Genomic DNA, 17,867 nt, shown 5'->3' with positions numbered 1-17,867 from the left:
GTTAGAGCCTTCGAATCAGCATGAGCTTTGCTGAATTCAGTTACATGTCTGACTCACTAGGGGGCATGTGAGCCCTCTGCAATAAGATCACTGCTCCCCAAGGGGTCAAACCTAGCAGCTGCTTGCAGGGGACAGGCTTTTCTATTCAAAACTGTGGCTGCTTTAGAAATTAAACTAACTTTAGGGCAGTAAAGACCTTTTGTTCTGATGCAACTGGAATGTATTAAGTGGGTTCAAACCGAATATTCAGTTGGGCTTTAACATTGTGTGAATACACAAAACGTATCGGTACTGGCTACGTGCATGCAAATTCTTCCTTAAACAGAATTTTAATTTATGTGTAGTGACCCTGCGGCATCATTTGTAGACTTACCTTCATCCATGCCATTGAGTAATTCAGTCAGCTCCTCCAGCTTGCAGTCGTATTGATGCTCTTTCCATGAGTCTCCATTCTCACTTCTCAGTACAATCAATTCCCTCTCTTTACTTCTCATTGATCCAAAATGGGGAATTTCTACTATCACAGGTCTGCATGGAAACAAAATAAATGCTTTCAAACTAAAGCACCAATGAGCATGCTATTGTGCATTTTGTGACACGAAGCCTAACACAGTAAAAGCCAAACATAAAGGACATTTAATCAAACAATTGCAAAAGCTGCATAATCCCGGAAAATGGAATGACAAAATAAAATTTCAGATCGGACAAATCCAGTTGGATTTATAAATTCAGCATTGTTTTTAGTAATTTAATGATTTCAGCAACTAGAATTACCATAAAATAGAGTCTGATTGTGCAGCTTTTTGTCTTGTTAATAGACAGTATCTATCTTTTCCTACAGAGGTTGTACATACGTCAATTAAGTTTTTTGGAGCAAAAAAAAAAAAAAAGTACAACATCTTTATGGCAGTTTTCAGGTCCGAGGGAGAAGATTTGAAGAAGGAAAAAATATATCATCATGTGGACCACATCTGCAAAATTCTGTTTTAGTCATTTCCTATGTAATACTTACAGAGTTAAACTGTTTACAGTAAATCATGAAATCTTGACATTACAATCCTTTAGACATACAAACAGAATAGACTCCACAGATTCAGCCAAAGAAATGGACACAGGGCAATGGTGATGTCAATACAATCTTTGCAGGTTAATAGGTCAGATACTGTCTGCTTATTGTCAGCGTTCACATAAATAGTGTGCATGGTGTAAAACAAGACTGTTCACAGAGAAGGTATTTCATAGTCATTTTATCATCTTATGTTTCCCATATATATTTTTATTAGCAGTAAGTATGAAAGTATAACATAAGTTGAAAACTAGACCAAGTCCAATTAGGATACATTTGTGTAACAGTTGTAACAAGCAATATACATAGAAGGAAATTCATGCTTCATAGTTGATAGCAAGTTGTTACAGAAAGTAGTATTTATTTAGGTAAATGCTAAAGACAGTACTCCATGAGAAGACCACATTTGGAAATACCCCCACTAATACCATATTGTTAAGCCTTAATTTGAATGGATAACCTCTCAAAACAGCAAACAGTAGAAAACATAGAGTGCAGACGGAAAACAAAAAAGTCTAGGCATGCCTTTGATGTTACTCCCCTGTTATTCCACATATCTTTACACCTTTTCACCACAGTGATACCTGGGAGCAGTGGTGTAACAATCACCATAGCGACCCAGGCGGCCGCTATTGGCCCGGGGCACAGGGGAGCCCGGCCAGGACATTCCTGATGCCCTGCGGGCCGCCTGGGTTGCTATGGCATCTCACGCTGCTGGCTGTCACTGGCGGCTGTGAAGAGAAATGTGCCACTGCTCAGATCACTGACAGTGATCTGTGCAGCGGCGCATTCCTCTCCACAGCCGCTGCTGAGTCAGTGAGAGCCAGCAGCGGCAGTGGAGCAGGCAGGACCCAGCAGTGGAGGAGGAGGCGGGGCCCGGAGTTGGCATATGAGGAGGAGGTGGGGCCCGGCGATGGGGAGGGGCGGCGATGGGCGGAGGAGGCGGGGCTCATCACTGACGATGGAGGAAGAGGAGGCGGACAGGTAAGGAGTGTGACCAGCCCACCTGAGAGTGACCCTGCAGAGCCTGCCTTAGAGAGTCTATGGTGGGCTTTACAGGGTCACCCTCAGGTGGGCTGTGTGGGATCTCAATTGGGCTCTGCAAGGGGTGTAACTAGAGATCAAAGGGACAACCTACAAAATTTTGTTATGGGGCCCTGTGATTTCTAGTTACGCCCCTGCCTGGGAGTAATCTGTTTTTATTAAAGATGCACAGGGAACCTGCAATAACGGTGGACCCGATTTGCAGCTTCTAAAGTTAGCTCTCTTTCATCCTATGTTCTATTGTTGACCTACCATTTGCTCCAGATGTGTCTTCACCGGCATCACCAACAGTATTTATTTTGTAATTTCACAAACCAATGGTTTGTGAATGGTTTGTCATAGCCTATAATAGATAAGCAGCTGAACTGGGGTCTGTTCCCTCTACAGATGGCCACATAAGATCGATAAATTGGAATGGACAGCCACCCCCTCTTTACACAATCTGATGGGCCTTCTTGTCATCTTGTGACCCTGCATAATTACCGCTTTTGCCCCAGAGCTCAATCATCCAAAAGGCAACCGAAGCATTAGGTTAGGTCCTCGGAAATTTCCAGTAGGTCCAGCTACAACTTTCATACTCCTGCCTTATCTGCCATAACGCAATTGATAAACATGTGCACCTGTGACACTTCAAATGGAAAATGAAACTTTAGGCAGCTGGTAGCTGATGGTGAGAGGCCATGTCAATACAGACAATGTAAATAGGAGAGTTTCTCTGTGCCTATTGCAAATTCCTAGCCTTGTTAATCAAAGGGAATTGGGGGAAGGTAAAGCTGCTAAGTTGCCTAGGGCCCCATTCTAACCTAATTACCTAATTACCTAATAAATGTGTTGTGCCCTACTTAGAATGGATAAAGTTACTAAAAGGTTGTACCTGGTTTGGAAGGTCTTGGTGAAGTTTGAAATTGCCGTGAACTTACAGTTTATAAGACATACAAAACAGGATGGGAAGGTTTGAAATTGTATAATTTACATCGATAAAGGTTTTAATTTAATTTAAATGGAGGGTCCCCTGTTATATTTGCTAGCAAAAACACAATTTTTCCCCGAAAGGGGATCCCACCATTATTTCAAAGTTTAAACACAAAAAGTTTGTATCGTAAAAAAGTATTTATTTTGGTGTATATTACATCACTTCCACATTCTCGTGTCACTCTCCAGCTTCAGATGCTGGAGAGAAGCTGATGAAGCAGATCTCTGCTTCATCAGCTTCTTCAGGGGGTCCTAGGTGACATTAGGGGTCTTGGAGACCCCTGATGTCTCCATAAAGAGGACCTGTCACCTCTTTTGCTATCACATAAGGGGGTTTCTCAGCCCCCTCTGTGATAGCAATAAAGTTAAGTGAAAAAAGAAATAGTAAACAAATTTAAAGTTTCCCCCCAATTTTTTTAAAGTTACACAAAAAAGAATTAAAAAAACAAAAACATTGTTTAAAGTCCCCACCCCTACATACACGCATGTAAACATGCGTCAGGTGCGCATACCTGAGAAAACGACGATTGCACCCATTACGCCGCACATGTTACATATCGCCGTGAACATCGGAATGAGAGCAATAGTTCTAGGGCCATCAATCACTGATAACACTAGGGTTCACAGCCCTTAAAAGAATTACACCCACAATAGTGTTATACCCTTAATGTCTCTTTACTCATTACCCAGTTCTTTGCTACGTTTCAACAATATAAGCTGCTCATTGTATGTTTATTTGATGTTCAAAGGACTATACAATGGTTAGGTCAATTCCCTATGAATAATTGTTATCTAATCATTAAAACACTCATGGGATCTGAATGCTTGTGGCTTGATGCATATGATTTTTACATGTTTGCCAGAAAGTAGGGCAACATTGACTGGGCTGGAACCTTTTGGCTTATAAACCACTGAGTTATCGTGCCTGTGCAAGGAAATATGATCTTACCTTTCGGAAATAATGAAACATTACTAAAAGATTCAGTAAACAGAGTAAAATGTTACTTTATATGGCAGAGCTCCTGAAAAATCAGATAAAAATGTTGTAAAGGTTCCCATATCTACCCCTAAGATGAACATATATTACACTTTACCTGTAATGCAGCTTTTCTGAGCCTGCCTAGAAGCACGCTGCCTCTCTTTAAATGTACACTGAGTGGCCAGATTATTATGACCACCCCATCAGTACTTCGTTGGGCCACGAGATAACTCCACGACATGACTTAGTTGGGCCGCCTCGTAATTTCACGAGATGTTGAAAGGTGATGCGAGGAATCTGACACTGCACTGTTGCCCTTCTGTTGTCTTTCACCAGTCTTGCCACTCTCCGTTCTGCCCTAACATTGACTAGTCGCTGACGGCCACAATGCGCACATTCAAACCCAGATTTTCAGCTGACAGTCTAGTCTTTAAACACTTTAACAATGAGCCCCTCTTGAACATTTAACAAATTCTGCTGTTTTGCTGATACTCGCTCCATGGCCCGCACCAACAATCATCCCACGTTCACAGGCTGTTAAATTGCGTTGTTTACCCATATCTTCAGAAAAAAATCACCTACTGACGTGGTAAACAACCTGCTTCCCTATTTATAATGGTCTGGCCCTCTAGCAACTTCAGCGCAAAATTATAGCTAATTATAGCCAATTTGCCTACAAACGTCAGGTGGTCATGATAAACTGGCCACTCAGTGTATACCTTTTCCTACAGAATGCTACCGGCACACATTCACTGCTTGTTGCCCATTCACTTCAATGGAAAGCCTATCTGTGGCCAGTCAATTTGATAGGATTTCTGATGCAGTGAATAGAAATTCAGCCTCGTATAGCTGGGTAGCACTATGGAGGTCTGTAAAGATTTACGAAGGGAAGTTGTAGTTACAGACAACACAGTAATGATCTCAGTGGAGCTGTATTAGACCCCGTTCACATGTAGCGACATACCTTTGCAGCGGCCGGGATAGCGCGACTTTCGGGGCGACGTTCCAGCAACGGTAGTGCGACCTTCTCCGTTGGGCTCCATAGAAAAAAAGCAAAATCGCGCAAAATCCGCCGAAAAAAGGGTCCGGTAGAAGCGACTTGCGACCGCGACGAGTGACATGGAGCTAAGACAGCTCCATTGAATAGCATTGGCCGGCGACTTCTCGCGATATCGCGTGGCAAAAATGCGCGATATCGCGGCGGCAATCGCGCGATAAGTCGCTACATGTGAACGGGGCTTTAGGGTCTATTCACTCCAGCTCCTGCACAATTTGCACTGTCCCGGGCACCGCACACCAGCTTTGTGCGATCCTCGCCGATCCCTGAGCATCACACTGTTTGCTTTTTAAAAAAAATAATTTTATTGAAGTGTCACAATTGACAATGCACTAAGTTGTATGGCATAGCGTGGTGCAAGGCTGTTGTACGGTGTTGCATCCAGCTGCACTGAAAAAAAGTACTGCATGCAGTACTTTTTTTCAGTGCACACAATCGCAACGTGGTGGTGTGAATTGTGCCCATCTGTGACAAGGCAAATTGTCTTTTCTTGCGTTGGATGTGTGAATGTCTGTGCATCTGGTGTGGATAGGCCCTTAAAGAAAATTATAACTTGCACATATCCAGAACAGCATGGAGAGCAGGGATAGTAAGCTTATCAATTTACATTTTTCTTTAATTAAGTTACTGCATGGGAAGTTGGCTATGTGTAGGAGAATACTGATCCTCCACCCTATACACACACACATACACAATACCACTTTCATTTTAAATAGGTCCGATTTAAAAAATCTCCTAAAATGATAATATGGGCTTAATTATTCTTTTAGGAAAATTACAATTTAGCAATTCTGTTGAATTCTACAACAATAATAAAATCATATACATAGCAAAGGGGGCAATATATAATAGTAAGATTTTTAGTTTTTTGCAAATACCTTCTCTTGAACAAACTAAAATAAAAATGCTGTCTCCAAAAATTACAATGTGTTTGATGCAGCATAAACATGATAAAGTGAAACAAAATACAACAGACAAAAAGGGCAACTTAAAATATTGTTAGCCTTGAGTTTAACATGCCTAGAAAAGCACAATAGTCAGCAGTAATAAAGACAAGCCACTATCCTTTTAACAACATAAAAACACTGAATGCCGTGACATAAGTAAAAAAAGAAATGTGGATGGCAAAATAAAAATACAAAATAATAAAACCCTCAGACAAAATTGTATCCTTTGTTTTCATTTTAACAGTGCAGCATCCTACCCTATAAATTTTGTCCCTTGAGGCCCAAGCTGCAGGATTCGGCTAATCAAGCTCTCTCCCTCATTTAGAGGGGGGGAATTGGTAGGAAGATGCAGTTTACTGAATAAGATCCATGCAGCAAGAAGAGAAATAAGAAGGGGAGTATTAGGATTGGATGGCAACTCCAGACAATGACTTCCGGTTCTACACCAGTCGTCTGGTGCCTGCTTTGAAAAATAAACAAAAATTCTGCATGCATTATAAGGGACATCCATTAAGAGAAGGTACTAAAGCATAGCTGTATGCTTTATAGAGTATGTGCAACCACTGGAAAGGCAGAGTATTGGCACTTGCATAACACAAAGAATTGCCCCAAAACATGATACTGGAGCATTTAAAAGGCATGTAATGCAACATTTTAGAGAAGCAGCAGTCTAGGTTTTGATGCTTAGTTCATATCTTGCACTTTGTTGTCTGTAAAAGAGAAGTTAAATGAAACAGCACAGGATGGAGTTACGAGATATAATGCTACGAACCCATTTTATTAAACGTCCGACCTGAAGTGGTATTTCAGCTACCAGCAGGCACTGGTGGTTTCAACCACTTTCCATCTTCTTAAAGTGGAAATTCACCCTAGAACTAAACAGCCATATAACACATGTACCTTGATAAATGCATTGCACACAACTTGCAAAAGTTGTCCATTGGAAACTGCTGGCCATTTATCGACAACATCATGCAACACATGGGTTGCTCAGCCCCACATGCTGTCTATGTCTTGTGATTGCAAAGCCTGATTGGGAAATGCCTTCACTGTGCTCTGATGCTGGCAAAGACATAGGTAGCATAAGGGGGGCTGAGTGATACCATGAGTTGCATGGTTTCGCAGGTAAATGGCTGACAGATCCCAATGCTGATTGCTGGACAACTGGAGCACAGACAGAAGCCAAATATGGCGTTATGCATTTATCAATGTACATGTGTTTTATGGCTGTTTAACATTCATAGAGTAATTTCCACATTAAATCTCTTAGATTCCAGGGGGAAATTTCCCAACAATAGTCTGTTTCTTCTCTCCATGCCACAAAGTTGTAACAAGGGTGTTCCAAATTCAGTAAATTTCACATTACGAGGACTGCACTGGTGAACACTATTAACCATCATGAACCCATAAGGTAGAGCACTTTTTGTTTGTCTTGTGAGCTGATCATGAACTCATAAATCACATGGAACTGGGTATTCTGATGGGTATATCTCACCACTGGAGTCTTCAAAAAATATGAAAAGTACAATCAATTTCAAGAGCCAGTGGCAAATCAAAATTGAAATATTAATCTTGAGTATAGCTGGTTCTTAAATCAAAAGGGTACTTTATTACAATGAAGATTTGGCCCACTTTAAATCAGAGAAATTGTGCGGGGCAAAGTTCAGGAATGTGAACACAAATGTAATATGTGATTTACAGCATGAATATTAACTAATAAGCCTAGCTAGAACAGATAAGGAAGTAGCCTCTGTTTTGCTGTTATTGCATCAATGCTGTTTGCTTCCCTATAGGCTCTCTGCTTATACATTCTTATTAATTAATCAAGCTGTGGCAGAATGGCAAGAGTACCGAGAGAAAATGCAGAGGAGAAGCATCTTACAGATAAAGAAAAGCCTATAAATACAATGGCACCAATTCAGCAGTCACTCAAGTTAATACCATACAGTTTTTTTACATTTAATTTGCTCTGTGAAAAGAAAGTTTGAGTGGTAGTGGGTTGCAATTAAAAGGTCCCTAATAACATATTGAAACAGAGACATTCAGACCAACTTTAATAGTGATATACAGTTCTAATGTGTTTTATTTGTCTTTCATCAGCTGTTGGAATTGAGAAAGCAAATTGTATACTCACAGGGTGGAGAACCCTACTGACAGACCATTGCTGAGCATTGTAAGCCCTTAATACTTTAGGAACAATGCACTAAGACCCATAGAGTAAAGTGGGTTCTTTATAGCATATTGGACTGTTTCTATGGATGGTGAAGAATATTTCTGTTCTACTCTCTACTTTCTTTGTTCACTACCTGTTAACGAAGTTATGCATGTCAATATTTAAGAAGTTAATATTCCCTATGCTGGTAGACCCTTAAGAATTAAAAAAAAAAAAAAACACGTTTGAATCTAGATCATGTTTTGAAACACTACTAAACTTTATTCCTTTCTCAACTAGAAAAATGTAACATTAATATTAGTGGATGCTTCCGTGTTGTAAAATAAAATGAAAGTCCCATTACTTGCTGCTGTCACTGTTCAGCTGAAAGTATATCATGGTTGCTTTCACTATGTTCAGGCAAGGGGAACCATTAAAATGGCAGTTCTGGGGAAGCCACAGTCCAAAGCTTTCAATTAATGATAACGTTGCAGAGTATTAACTAAGCCTAAATGCAAGGAATAGCTAGTTTGTTTTGTTTTTTTAAACTGTTTAATTTATAGATTATTCCTGAAACTTTTAGTGCCAAAGGATTTTATGGATTGTTCAAATTCAGATGCTTAGCATACTGCAATGATCAATAATTCTAAGACTCGCTAGACAAATAAAGTTGAAATTGGTTAAAAAAAAATGCTACATTGCTCTTGCAAGCTTAAGAATTTTAAATGTTGTTCTATTTATCCACTATCCATCGGTGCCTATACATGGGTTGTACATTTGGATGTCACTAGGAAATATACATGTGCAGATTAACTTCAGATATTAGTTATAAATTAGTTAGTTAGTAATATTCAGTGTAAAAGTATTTCTCAGAATGTTCACTATAAAAACATGGTGATCAAAAATCTTGGTTTTTATAACTTACCCCAAAAACTGAGCCCCTGCTGGGCCCATTTCAACCAGCCGACTTGCCAATCCTTCTCCTTCTACCATTGGTGGAGGAGTTGCTAGTTTGTGCCTTTTGACCAAACGACAGGTAATGCGGGTAGGTGCTGTGCATTTCCTTGGCGGTATGACAATTCTCATTCCATTGTGCCGACTCCCCCTCATAGAACCCCCACGTGCATCCACCATGAAGCTAACCAAAAAACTGTGAGAAACAGAATTTTTGTCGTTAGGGTTATTTAAAGTATAGGAACAACTCATAGAAGGGCATGCATAAACATTTTTGAGTTAATATTTCACTTCCCATACAAATAGTATTATCATGTACAAAAGAGAGAACTTGACAACAGAGCAGATGATGTTTCAATACAAATACTTGTGAATCAGTGCAGAGTGTAAAAAGGTTTCATTTCAATTCCATGCAATGAAATATGCAAAAAGACAGTCAAAAAGTGCAAGCACCAACAATGTTTAATAGGTCCAGTTGATTTATTTTTAGCAAAGTAAGTCGCAGGACAATCCAACATGATTCAGGGACTCACCAGTAGCACAGGAACAGCATTAAATTGTTCAAAATAATCTATTATTATTTGTAAGAGGAAATTGCATCAAATATGAAAGAAATAAAGAAGATAATACAATTGATCTCACATATAAAAGTAGATGGGGGAGTTCCCCAGAGATTCCGTCTGAAAACAAAGTATGTTTTTCAGAATAAATAATAGCACTTGTGACAGTATAATTAATAGAACCTTAAAAAATGTCATATGGCCAGGGCCGGATTTCCCACAAGGCCAACCGAGTACCGGCCTTGGGGCAGCAGGGAGTAGAGGGGCAGCAGGGGTGTGGAATTCCTATCTCCCGATGCCCGGGACATGCAGTTCTGGGCGCCAGGCGAGTAGTTGTTTTCTACATTTAGCCCGGCTTTGGGCAACAAGAGCTAAATGCACAGGGGGGGAAGCTGCCGCTTGTTTTGTACAAGTGATCCCAGTGATGTCGCCGAGATCACTTGTATGCAGCCTGCAGGTCTGCCATTCTCCATAGGGGGTTAGGGGGGTTGGAGGAACCTGGCCTTGGGGCAGCAGAGATAGTAAATCCGGCCCTGCATATGGCTAAATCAAATGTAACCAATTTAGTTTTCCTGATTTCGAAATATAGTACTTCTTCTCTAGCTGTCTACAACTATGGACACAATGCCCTTAAACATTTTTCCAACTCATATAGGATGTATTTGACACTCCCCATGTACACCGCTAATGCTCCAATCCATCCTTATACTGCTAAAAGTCTAAAACCTTTTTTTAGTGCTGTGATGTGAGAATGAAGAAAGCAAAATGACAACTGCCCACAACATATGGCCTTTAAAGAGGTTGGCATGCTACAGCCATCTGTGCTTGCTGAGAGTGCTAGAGGGATTTTCCCACTTTCTATACTATGGCAGGAACAGTACAACGAGACATACAGAGTTATTCACAAAAGGGTGAAGAGTTTGGAGAAGGCCGGAGAAGTGAACAATCTAGCACAACATACCTGAACTGGAAAGTGAGCTGAATTGGAGAATTTTCCCAATCAGCAATTTTGTCCTAGATTGTTCACTTCTCCTGCCTCCTCCATACTCTACACCCTTTTGTGAATAACCCTAATAATGATTTACTGCCCTATCCCCATTCACTGCCATCAGAAAATACTGCAGTGTAAAAGGAAAATTGTTGCTATTTTTGAGGAGGTGTGTGCGTGTATATGAGTCCATGTGTGATTTTGCTCTTAAGAGTACTGGTACCCCTTTATGTTATGGTCGCCAAATAACTCGTCCAGGAGTTTCTTGAATGATTCCACACTCTTAGCTGAAACCACTTCCTGCGGCAACGAGTTCCAGACCCTAACCGCTCTAACTGTGAAGAACCCCTTGCGTCCATGTGTGTTGAAATTTGTTTTCTACCAATTTTTGGTGGTGCCCTCTGGTCTTTGTTACGGAGCTAACCATAAACAGTTTGTTAATAATGTAACAAGATATTCTATTAAGAGTCCCGTGGAGAAACATATAACACTGTACAGATACTCCTCACTTAACGACTTACCTGTTTTGCGACCACTCGCACTTACGAGCAGCTCTCCGACCGTACGTGCGGGAACGTGGCAGCGGCAGTGCGTCGTCTAACCGTCTTCAGTGCTGTACTCCGTTCTCCGATGCTAGTCTCGGTAAGTACTGTATTGGCAGATTTACAGTACACTGTACAGTACTGTACATCTCCAACACTATACAGTACTATAGTACTGGAGGTACAGTTCCTCATTAACGACCGATTTGTTTAACGACCTAGTCGTAGGAACGGAACTCGTTCGTTAAGTGAATAGCTGTACTGTGATCTAATTATTATACGTTTCTCCACGGGAATTTTGTTCATGAACACTTCTTTGCATTTGTTGTTGTAGTATGGTATATATGTTGAATCTCAAAAGGAAAATACTGCAGTTTAAAAGTAAAATGATTGATTATAATGTATAGCTCTGATTTTTTTTCTAATTTCTGTACTTATTACTATTAGGTTCTACCTCTGCAATATGAACAATCCCTTTTGCCCACCATATACCCTAAACCTTTCCTTTTCGTTTGTGATCATTTCAAACTCCTTCTTGTAATAGCTAAAGTATATATAAAGTCAAAACGTTGTTTTCCTTTTCAGTAGAGCAGGGGGTGGTTAAAACGCCCTTCAGATTTTTCTTTTGCTAGCTGTACCTTATTTAAGAGATTTCTCTTTACTTCCTGTTTTTTAGAAACGACAGGTGAGAGGAAATATCTCCAATAAGGTACATCTCTCCATAGACAGTTACCAGGACAAGTATCTCCAGTGGAAAATCTTCCCTGTATTCATGTTCAACTCTTAAGTTAGTGACAACATAGAATTTTAGATTTTCCCTCACTTTCAAATACTTTTACTGGTGTTCCATGCAACAACTAATACATGTTTTGGGTACAAAGAGGTCCCCTTTATCAACATGTCACTTTGGTAAAAAGAAAGGACATCTTTGTTTCCAAAACCGGAATTCCATGCAGCAACCAACAAATGTTTTGAGGATATGGAGGTCCTGTTTATTGAGACCACTGTGTCACCAAAATGTGCATTGGTTGTTGGAAGGAACTCCAGTAAAGACATTTGCCCAGAACCTGGTGTGATAGCATTTCTCTGCATTGGATTAACACGCTACCACCATTTGCCAAGGAACCTCTGATGATGTTGGTGAAGGAGGGGTCTGTGTGGTACAAGCCAGTAACATTCAGCAATAAAAACCTGACTGGGGCTCTAACCTCTCACAATTCCAATCAAAAAATGTTTTGGCTTTACATTTACACTTTAATATTTATTTAATGTATTAATCTTATTATCAAATCCACAATTTAAAGTAGCTCAAACGTTTTTCAATAATGAATCCAAATCAAACATATATACATTGCCCAGAAAGGCATTGCTTAACATTTTTGCCCAAACACTTACAACCATCCATCATCTTTCTGAAAAGCCTCTTCCAAGTCTCTCCGCTCAGCTTCCCTGAATTTCCTGTCTAGTACAAGATCACTTGGGACAGAGCATACTCCAGGAACTGTTCATTTACTAGCTTGGAGAAGGGAGAAGGAAGGAGGGGGGGGGGTGGAGTTGCTTGATTTGCTGTGCCTGTGTGTTTGTGGAGGCACACACACAGCTTACTAGCACCAACAAGGGTGGCTCCATAGGACCCTGCAAGGAAAAGGAGCCTCCCTAAAATAGGATATCAGGGCCAGTGCTCAGGGGACCAGCTGATTCCACAGGAAACTAAACATAAAGGAGCAGCATTCATTGAAAGCGATTCCATCAGCATTTGAAATAGCTTGACATCCCTTTGACTGTAAATATCACTTTAATGTTCTTTGTCAGCTGATGAATCTAAATTATTGTCTTTATGTAACTCACAGAGGATCCTTTATATGAAAGGTGTTGAATATCTATTACTTTACCCTATTTGTATATTTTACCCAAAGGCAGAAGATTTCAAAGCCACATGGCACAACTCCATTGCTGTACTGTCTCCCATGCCGACAGCTGTGGCCTTGGCATTAGTGTCACCCCTCTAAACAAACATATTAATTAGTCTACTATAAAAGGCAAATGTCATTGTTTTATAACTGTTACATCCATCATCTTTTCCAGTACTCTGACAACAGGTATTTCAGGTTTCTGACAAAAGACCTGGAAGCTTGGAGAACACTAAGTTTTAGATGTTTTCCTACTGAGTAAAGCTTGGCAAGTCCTCCAACCTGAGCATACACTTTGCCTCTTCTTAAATACAACAGCAGTTTTCCATGTATTGCACAATTAAGACAGAAATCTGCTGGCAGCAGCTACTGAGCGTGAACACAAACAAGCAATGTCTGTTTCAGCCACACAAAGTGCCTTTGATTTGAACTGGTTTATAAAATGAGGGACGGAGTAATCTGACAGGTTATAGGCTATCCTCAGGTTTCTCACGCATTGTGTAATGTGAAGCCTGAGCACCTAAAACCTTCCAGTGCCCAGCTAAACAAAATGTCTCTACTGTATCTCATTGTGACAGCTAAATTAAACAAGAAAGATGTAGCTTTGGGCTTTGTTTCATTACTTAAATAGAACTATAGGTTTGTGTGCTATGGAGAAAGTTTAGACAGTGTAACTCTCTCTAATGTGTACACCAAGCCTGATTCCCTTAAATGAAATATCATGTACTATTCATAGTGTACTATTGTGCCACCCCTCCAAGCTTGCTTCCGTGATGGACTATAATCTCACATTTAGTTTATTTATTTGTATTGACGTTATAGTCTATCATGGGAGTGAGCTTGGAACGGTGGCTAATTTACAACACACACAGGGGCCATGGGGAACAAAAGTAGCCACCCTCCAGAAGGAAGCACAGTGTCAGCACCAATTCAAAGATGATTTGAGGATCTACAACAGAGTGATACACATATCAGAAACATTTTTGTTAATAGTTAAAGTATTTGAATGCATTTTTAAGATTTAAAAGGAGAACTAGGAGGTGAGTGATTAACACTCAGCCTCATAGTTAGAGCCGACCTGTGACAAAGAAGCTGTCACAGGTTTGCTCTATAGATCGGGAAGTGCATTTCTGATTAAAATGCACTTTATTAGTAATTAAAAATCATTTCCTAGGAAGATGATTGTTTATCTATGCTTAGCATTAACTATTTGATTGTTTGATCAGTACTTTACATCTTTTAAATGATTGATTATACAGTAGATGGTATTTGTTTATTAGATATAGTATATATACACTGTTGATTGTAGTACTAGTCACTTTACCCCCCTCTGATCCTCCAGCAGTGAGTGGAGGAATGGACAGGGGAGGGGGCGGCCACAGCTGGCTCTGCCTCTAGATAGGCAAAGCCAGCTAGCTGTCACTCACGCAGCTGGGTTGATCTTGACGCAGGCTACTGAGCTTTTAAAAAAACAAATAGATCTGGAAGTGAGCAAACACATACCGTCGCTCGCTCACTTTCCGATCATCTCTCTGCAGAGAGCAGCGACTGTCAGTCACTGCTCCCTGTAGGAAATACCCCCCTCTGATCCTCCAGCAGTTTGGTGGGTTTTCGGTGCTATCTAGGGCTCCATTAAAAAGATTTACCATTTTCTCCTGCCCTGTAGCTTTACCAGACAGGACGAACAGAAGATCTGCAACAGGGCAAAGCCAGAAATACAAATCTAAAAGGGGTTCTAGTAAAGTTTACTCTACTAAAGTAAAGCATTTCTATTTCTGTCTGTGTTACGGTTAGTTACCCTCACTTCCTGTCTGATAAAAAGGTCAACAGAGCAGGACGTGTGGATGCATCTAATGGACCCCCCAAATAGCAGTAAAAACCTGAAAGTGTTTCTAACCCCCTCCTCACACCATCAAAAGCTAAGGAAAAAATAAAGTTTTGGCTGGACATACACTTTAAAGGACATTCAAAAGCAAAACTGACCATTTTATCTGCGCATACAGGTGATAGTGGATTCTGTGCACAAACTTAAATTTGCTATGAAGCTTTGTTATTTTGATTGACAACCGATAATTACCCTCCAACCCCCCATTTAATGATCTTCATGTTCCTGCACATCAATCTGGTTGTCAGCTCCACTAAATTCATCAAGAGGTGAAGGTCAACAGTGGAAACCGTAAATGAACAACGAACAACATTTATTTTGCTAAAGCACTGTGTACATGCCTCCAGCAACTGTGCATCGTTTCTCAAGGCAGTCTTTTTTATGGTGACAACAATGGAACATGTCTGTGCAATGTGCATCAGCATGGCTGCCTTTAATCTTCATTGGGATAGCGGGTGACAACACAGGAGAAAAACTGGGAGGCAAGGACTGAGCGTTGTCAACCTGTGACATGAATAACCTTCATGTCAGGATTCCCAGGTACTATTTTATAATTAAAAAAAAACCAAAAACAGATTTTTTAAAGTAATATAGTATTACATAAACGTGTTGACACTTATGAGATTTTAGTGATTGGGTTTACATATATGCAAACTGAATCCCTGTTTATCCACATGCTTGTAAAAGATATTGCCAAGTTACTGGTATTAATACAGATAGACACATAGTGGGGGACCTATCCAGAAATAACAAAAAGTAGTTAGTACAGTTAATATAAATGGAGCAGGCAAATCCACACACATCATTATCATCACCTTGCATCATACACTGGAAGTGAAGAATAATAGCTGCAAAATAATGTAAAGAAGCAAAACAAAAATCATAAACTGCAGCAAAAAGCAAGCAAAAGGCACATCAGATTGTATACTTATATGGGACAGCAAAAGAAAGAAATAGGACTCCATAAAAGTTCAAGACAAACAAATCAGGGCAACATAGAGCTGTCCTCCCCACTGTAGTGAGAGTGGTGGAAAAGAAACTATACAAGGTTTATTGTTTAATTATTTCTGGCCCCTAACCTGTGCTCTACCCACTATGACAGTAAAACCTAAAACACACGACCCACTAACCACTATCAACAAAAATCATGTTTGTGTTTTAATCTTAAAAAACAAGCATATATAACAAATATTTATCAAAGTAGAAAGAGAAGTGAACCCAAAAAAGCTGCCTAATTTACTAGGTGGCTGACTCTAGATAAGCAGTTTGTTAACATCTAGCCGGTTGTTGTGATTATATTATCTTCTGCATTGTTTCTTGGAGCTTATGTCAACTAACACTATAGGGCTTCAGTATTGTTAAGATGCAGCAACCAATCAAAAAAATATATTTACTGCTTTTGACACCAGTACATAGCAATCTGATTGGTTGCTTAGAGTTACTGCATTCTGCCAACACAACTGCACAGCTTTATGGGATAAACCAATTATAATAGGACCTACACTACTATTCTAAAAGAAGGCTAAATAAAACCTGTTACCAACTGTGGACATAGTATTCTCACAGAAGGAATTTTTAGGAAACTAAATATGGCTTCTGATATTGCCTTTCATTAAATTGCTAAAATGTAATTACAAATGACAATTATTAATGCACCAACCAATGAATACAAAAATACATTATCAGAATAATTTTCAACAGAGAGATTATAACCTATTCAGTAAAACAGCAGAACATTTTAAATGAATCCTCAATTGCCTTTTCATGACTTGGAAGCATAACCAGACATCATTTTACTTGCAACTTACCCAGAATGCACTGGACTTGAGACGAGATTGACATTGTCCAGCGTGTCTGCAGCCCAGCTATAGTGTCTCAGTGAGTCAGAATCAAATTCTCTTGTAAATGAAAGATGCTGCAAACAACAATTTTTAAGACTGTTAAAATCAACAAGAATTTAATTCCTTAATAAAATCATGCATTAAATGACAAGAGGCAAAGGACTGCCAAGCTAAGTGTAATTATACTTTCCCTATTGACTTCTGAGCAAAAAGAATATATAAAACTTCAAATAGAAGTCATTTTTCATTTTACACTGGAAATGAGATATTAGGGCTTAACGGCACTCATCAATGTGGCCATACATGCATTTTGAGAGCTCCAGCTATGCAATATTTGAACAGAATGTGTGGATCTTAAGAAAGTATCCTAAAGATGTCATCCTAAACCCTTCACACATACAATTAAATAGAGTCATTGTCCAACCTCATGTATAATTATTAGTAATGGCAGCTGAGACCGATATTTGGAAGAATTTCATTCAACCTGAAGTACTGTTTAAACCAGGAACAACATCATCCAAATACAAGAAGGACTTATGTTTTGTCTTTGTCATACTGATCTACTTGTCTTTTTTCAATAGTTCTGGATGTAACCAATTAGCTTGAAGTGATAAAACAGTGCAATAATAGAATTAATTTCCTCATTAAACCAGAGAATTAGATAATACAAGGTATCCACACAAGGGGTCTGGCACGCAAACAGCAAGATGTTAATTTCCTCTGATCTTATCCCTCAGTCTTTATACATGTGCATAACAATGCACAGACTCTGCCGGGAGACATCTCTATTTACTGCCCTTGCCTGACAATGAATGACTGACCATCGAGCAGAGTTCAGAGTTTAAGCTGAGACATTGTCCAATTAAGGACTAATTGTATAAAAGTTTCTCTCTTGCATATACATAGAGGACAGTTTATCCTGCTCAGAGAGTTTTTCCTCGAAAAATGTAAGGCATCTGCATATGAAGAC

General features: G+C 39.7%; 1 protein-coding gene across 1 annotated transcript in view; it reads right to left on the bottom strand.

Moving 5' to 3' along the window:
* ANK3 (ankyrin 3) overlaps positions 1-17,867 on the bottom strand; it is a 260,705-nt gene that overhangs the window by 56,521 nt on the left and 186,317 nt on the right. Inside the window, exons 26-28 of the mRNA XM_018576669.1 lie at positions 16,865-16,971; positions 9,143-9,367; positions 374-528 (exon numbers count right to left, since the gene is read on the bottom strand). Of these exons, the coding sequence (XP_018432171.1) occupies positions 374-528; positions 9,143-9,367; positions 16,865-16,971 (487 nt within the window). The remainder of the gene's footprint in view (positions 1-373; positions 529-9,142; positions 9,368-16,864; positions 16,972-17,867) is intronic.

The sequence above is a fragment of the Nanorana parkeri genome, unplaced genomic scaffold (genome assembly GCF_000935625.1).
Source record: "Nanorana parkeri isolate BGI_ZX_2015 unplaced genomic scaffold, ASM93562v1 scaffold73, whole genome shotgun sequence".
In the NCBI taxonomy this organism is placed as follows: domain Eukaryota; kingdom Metazoa; phylum Chordata; class Amphibia; order Anura; family Dicroglossidae; genus Nanorana; species Nanorana parkeri.
Note: the sequence above shows the minus strand (reverse complement) of the source record. Positions and strands in the feature narration are given on the sequence as shown.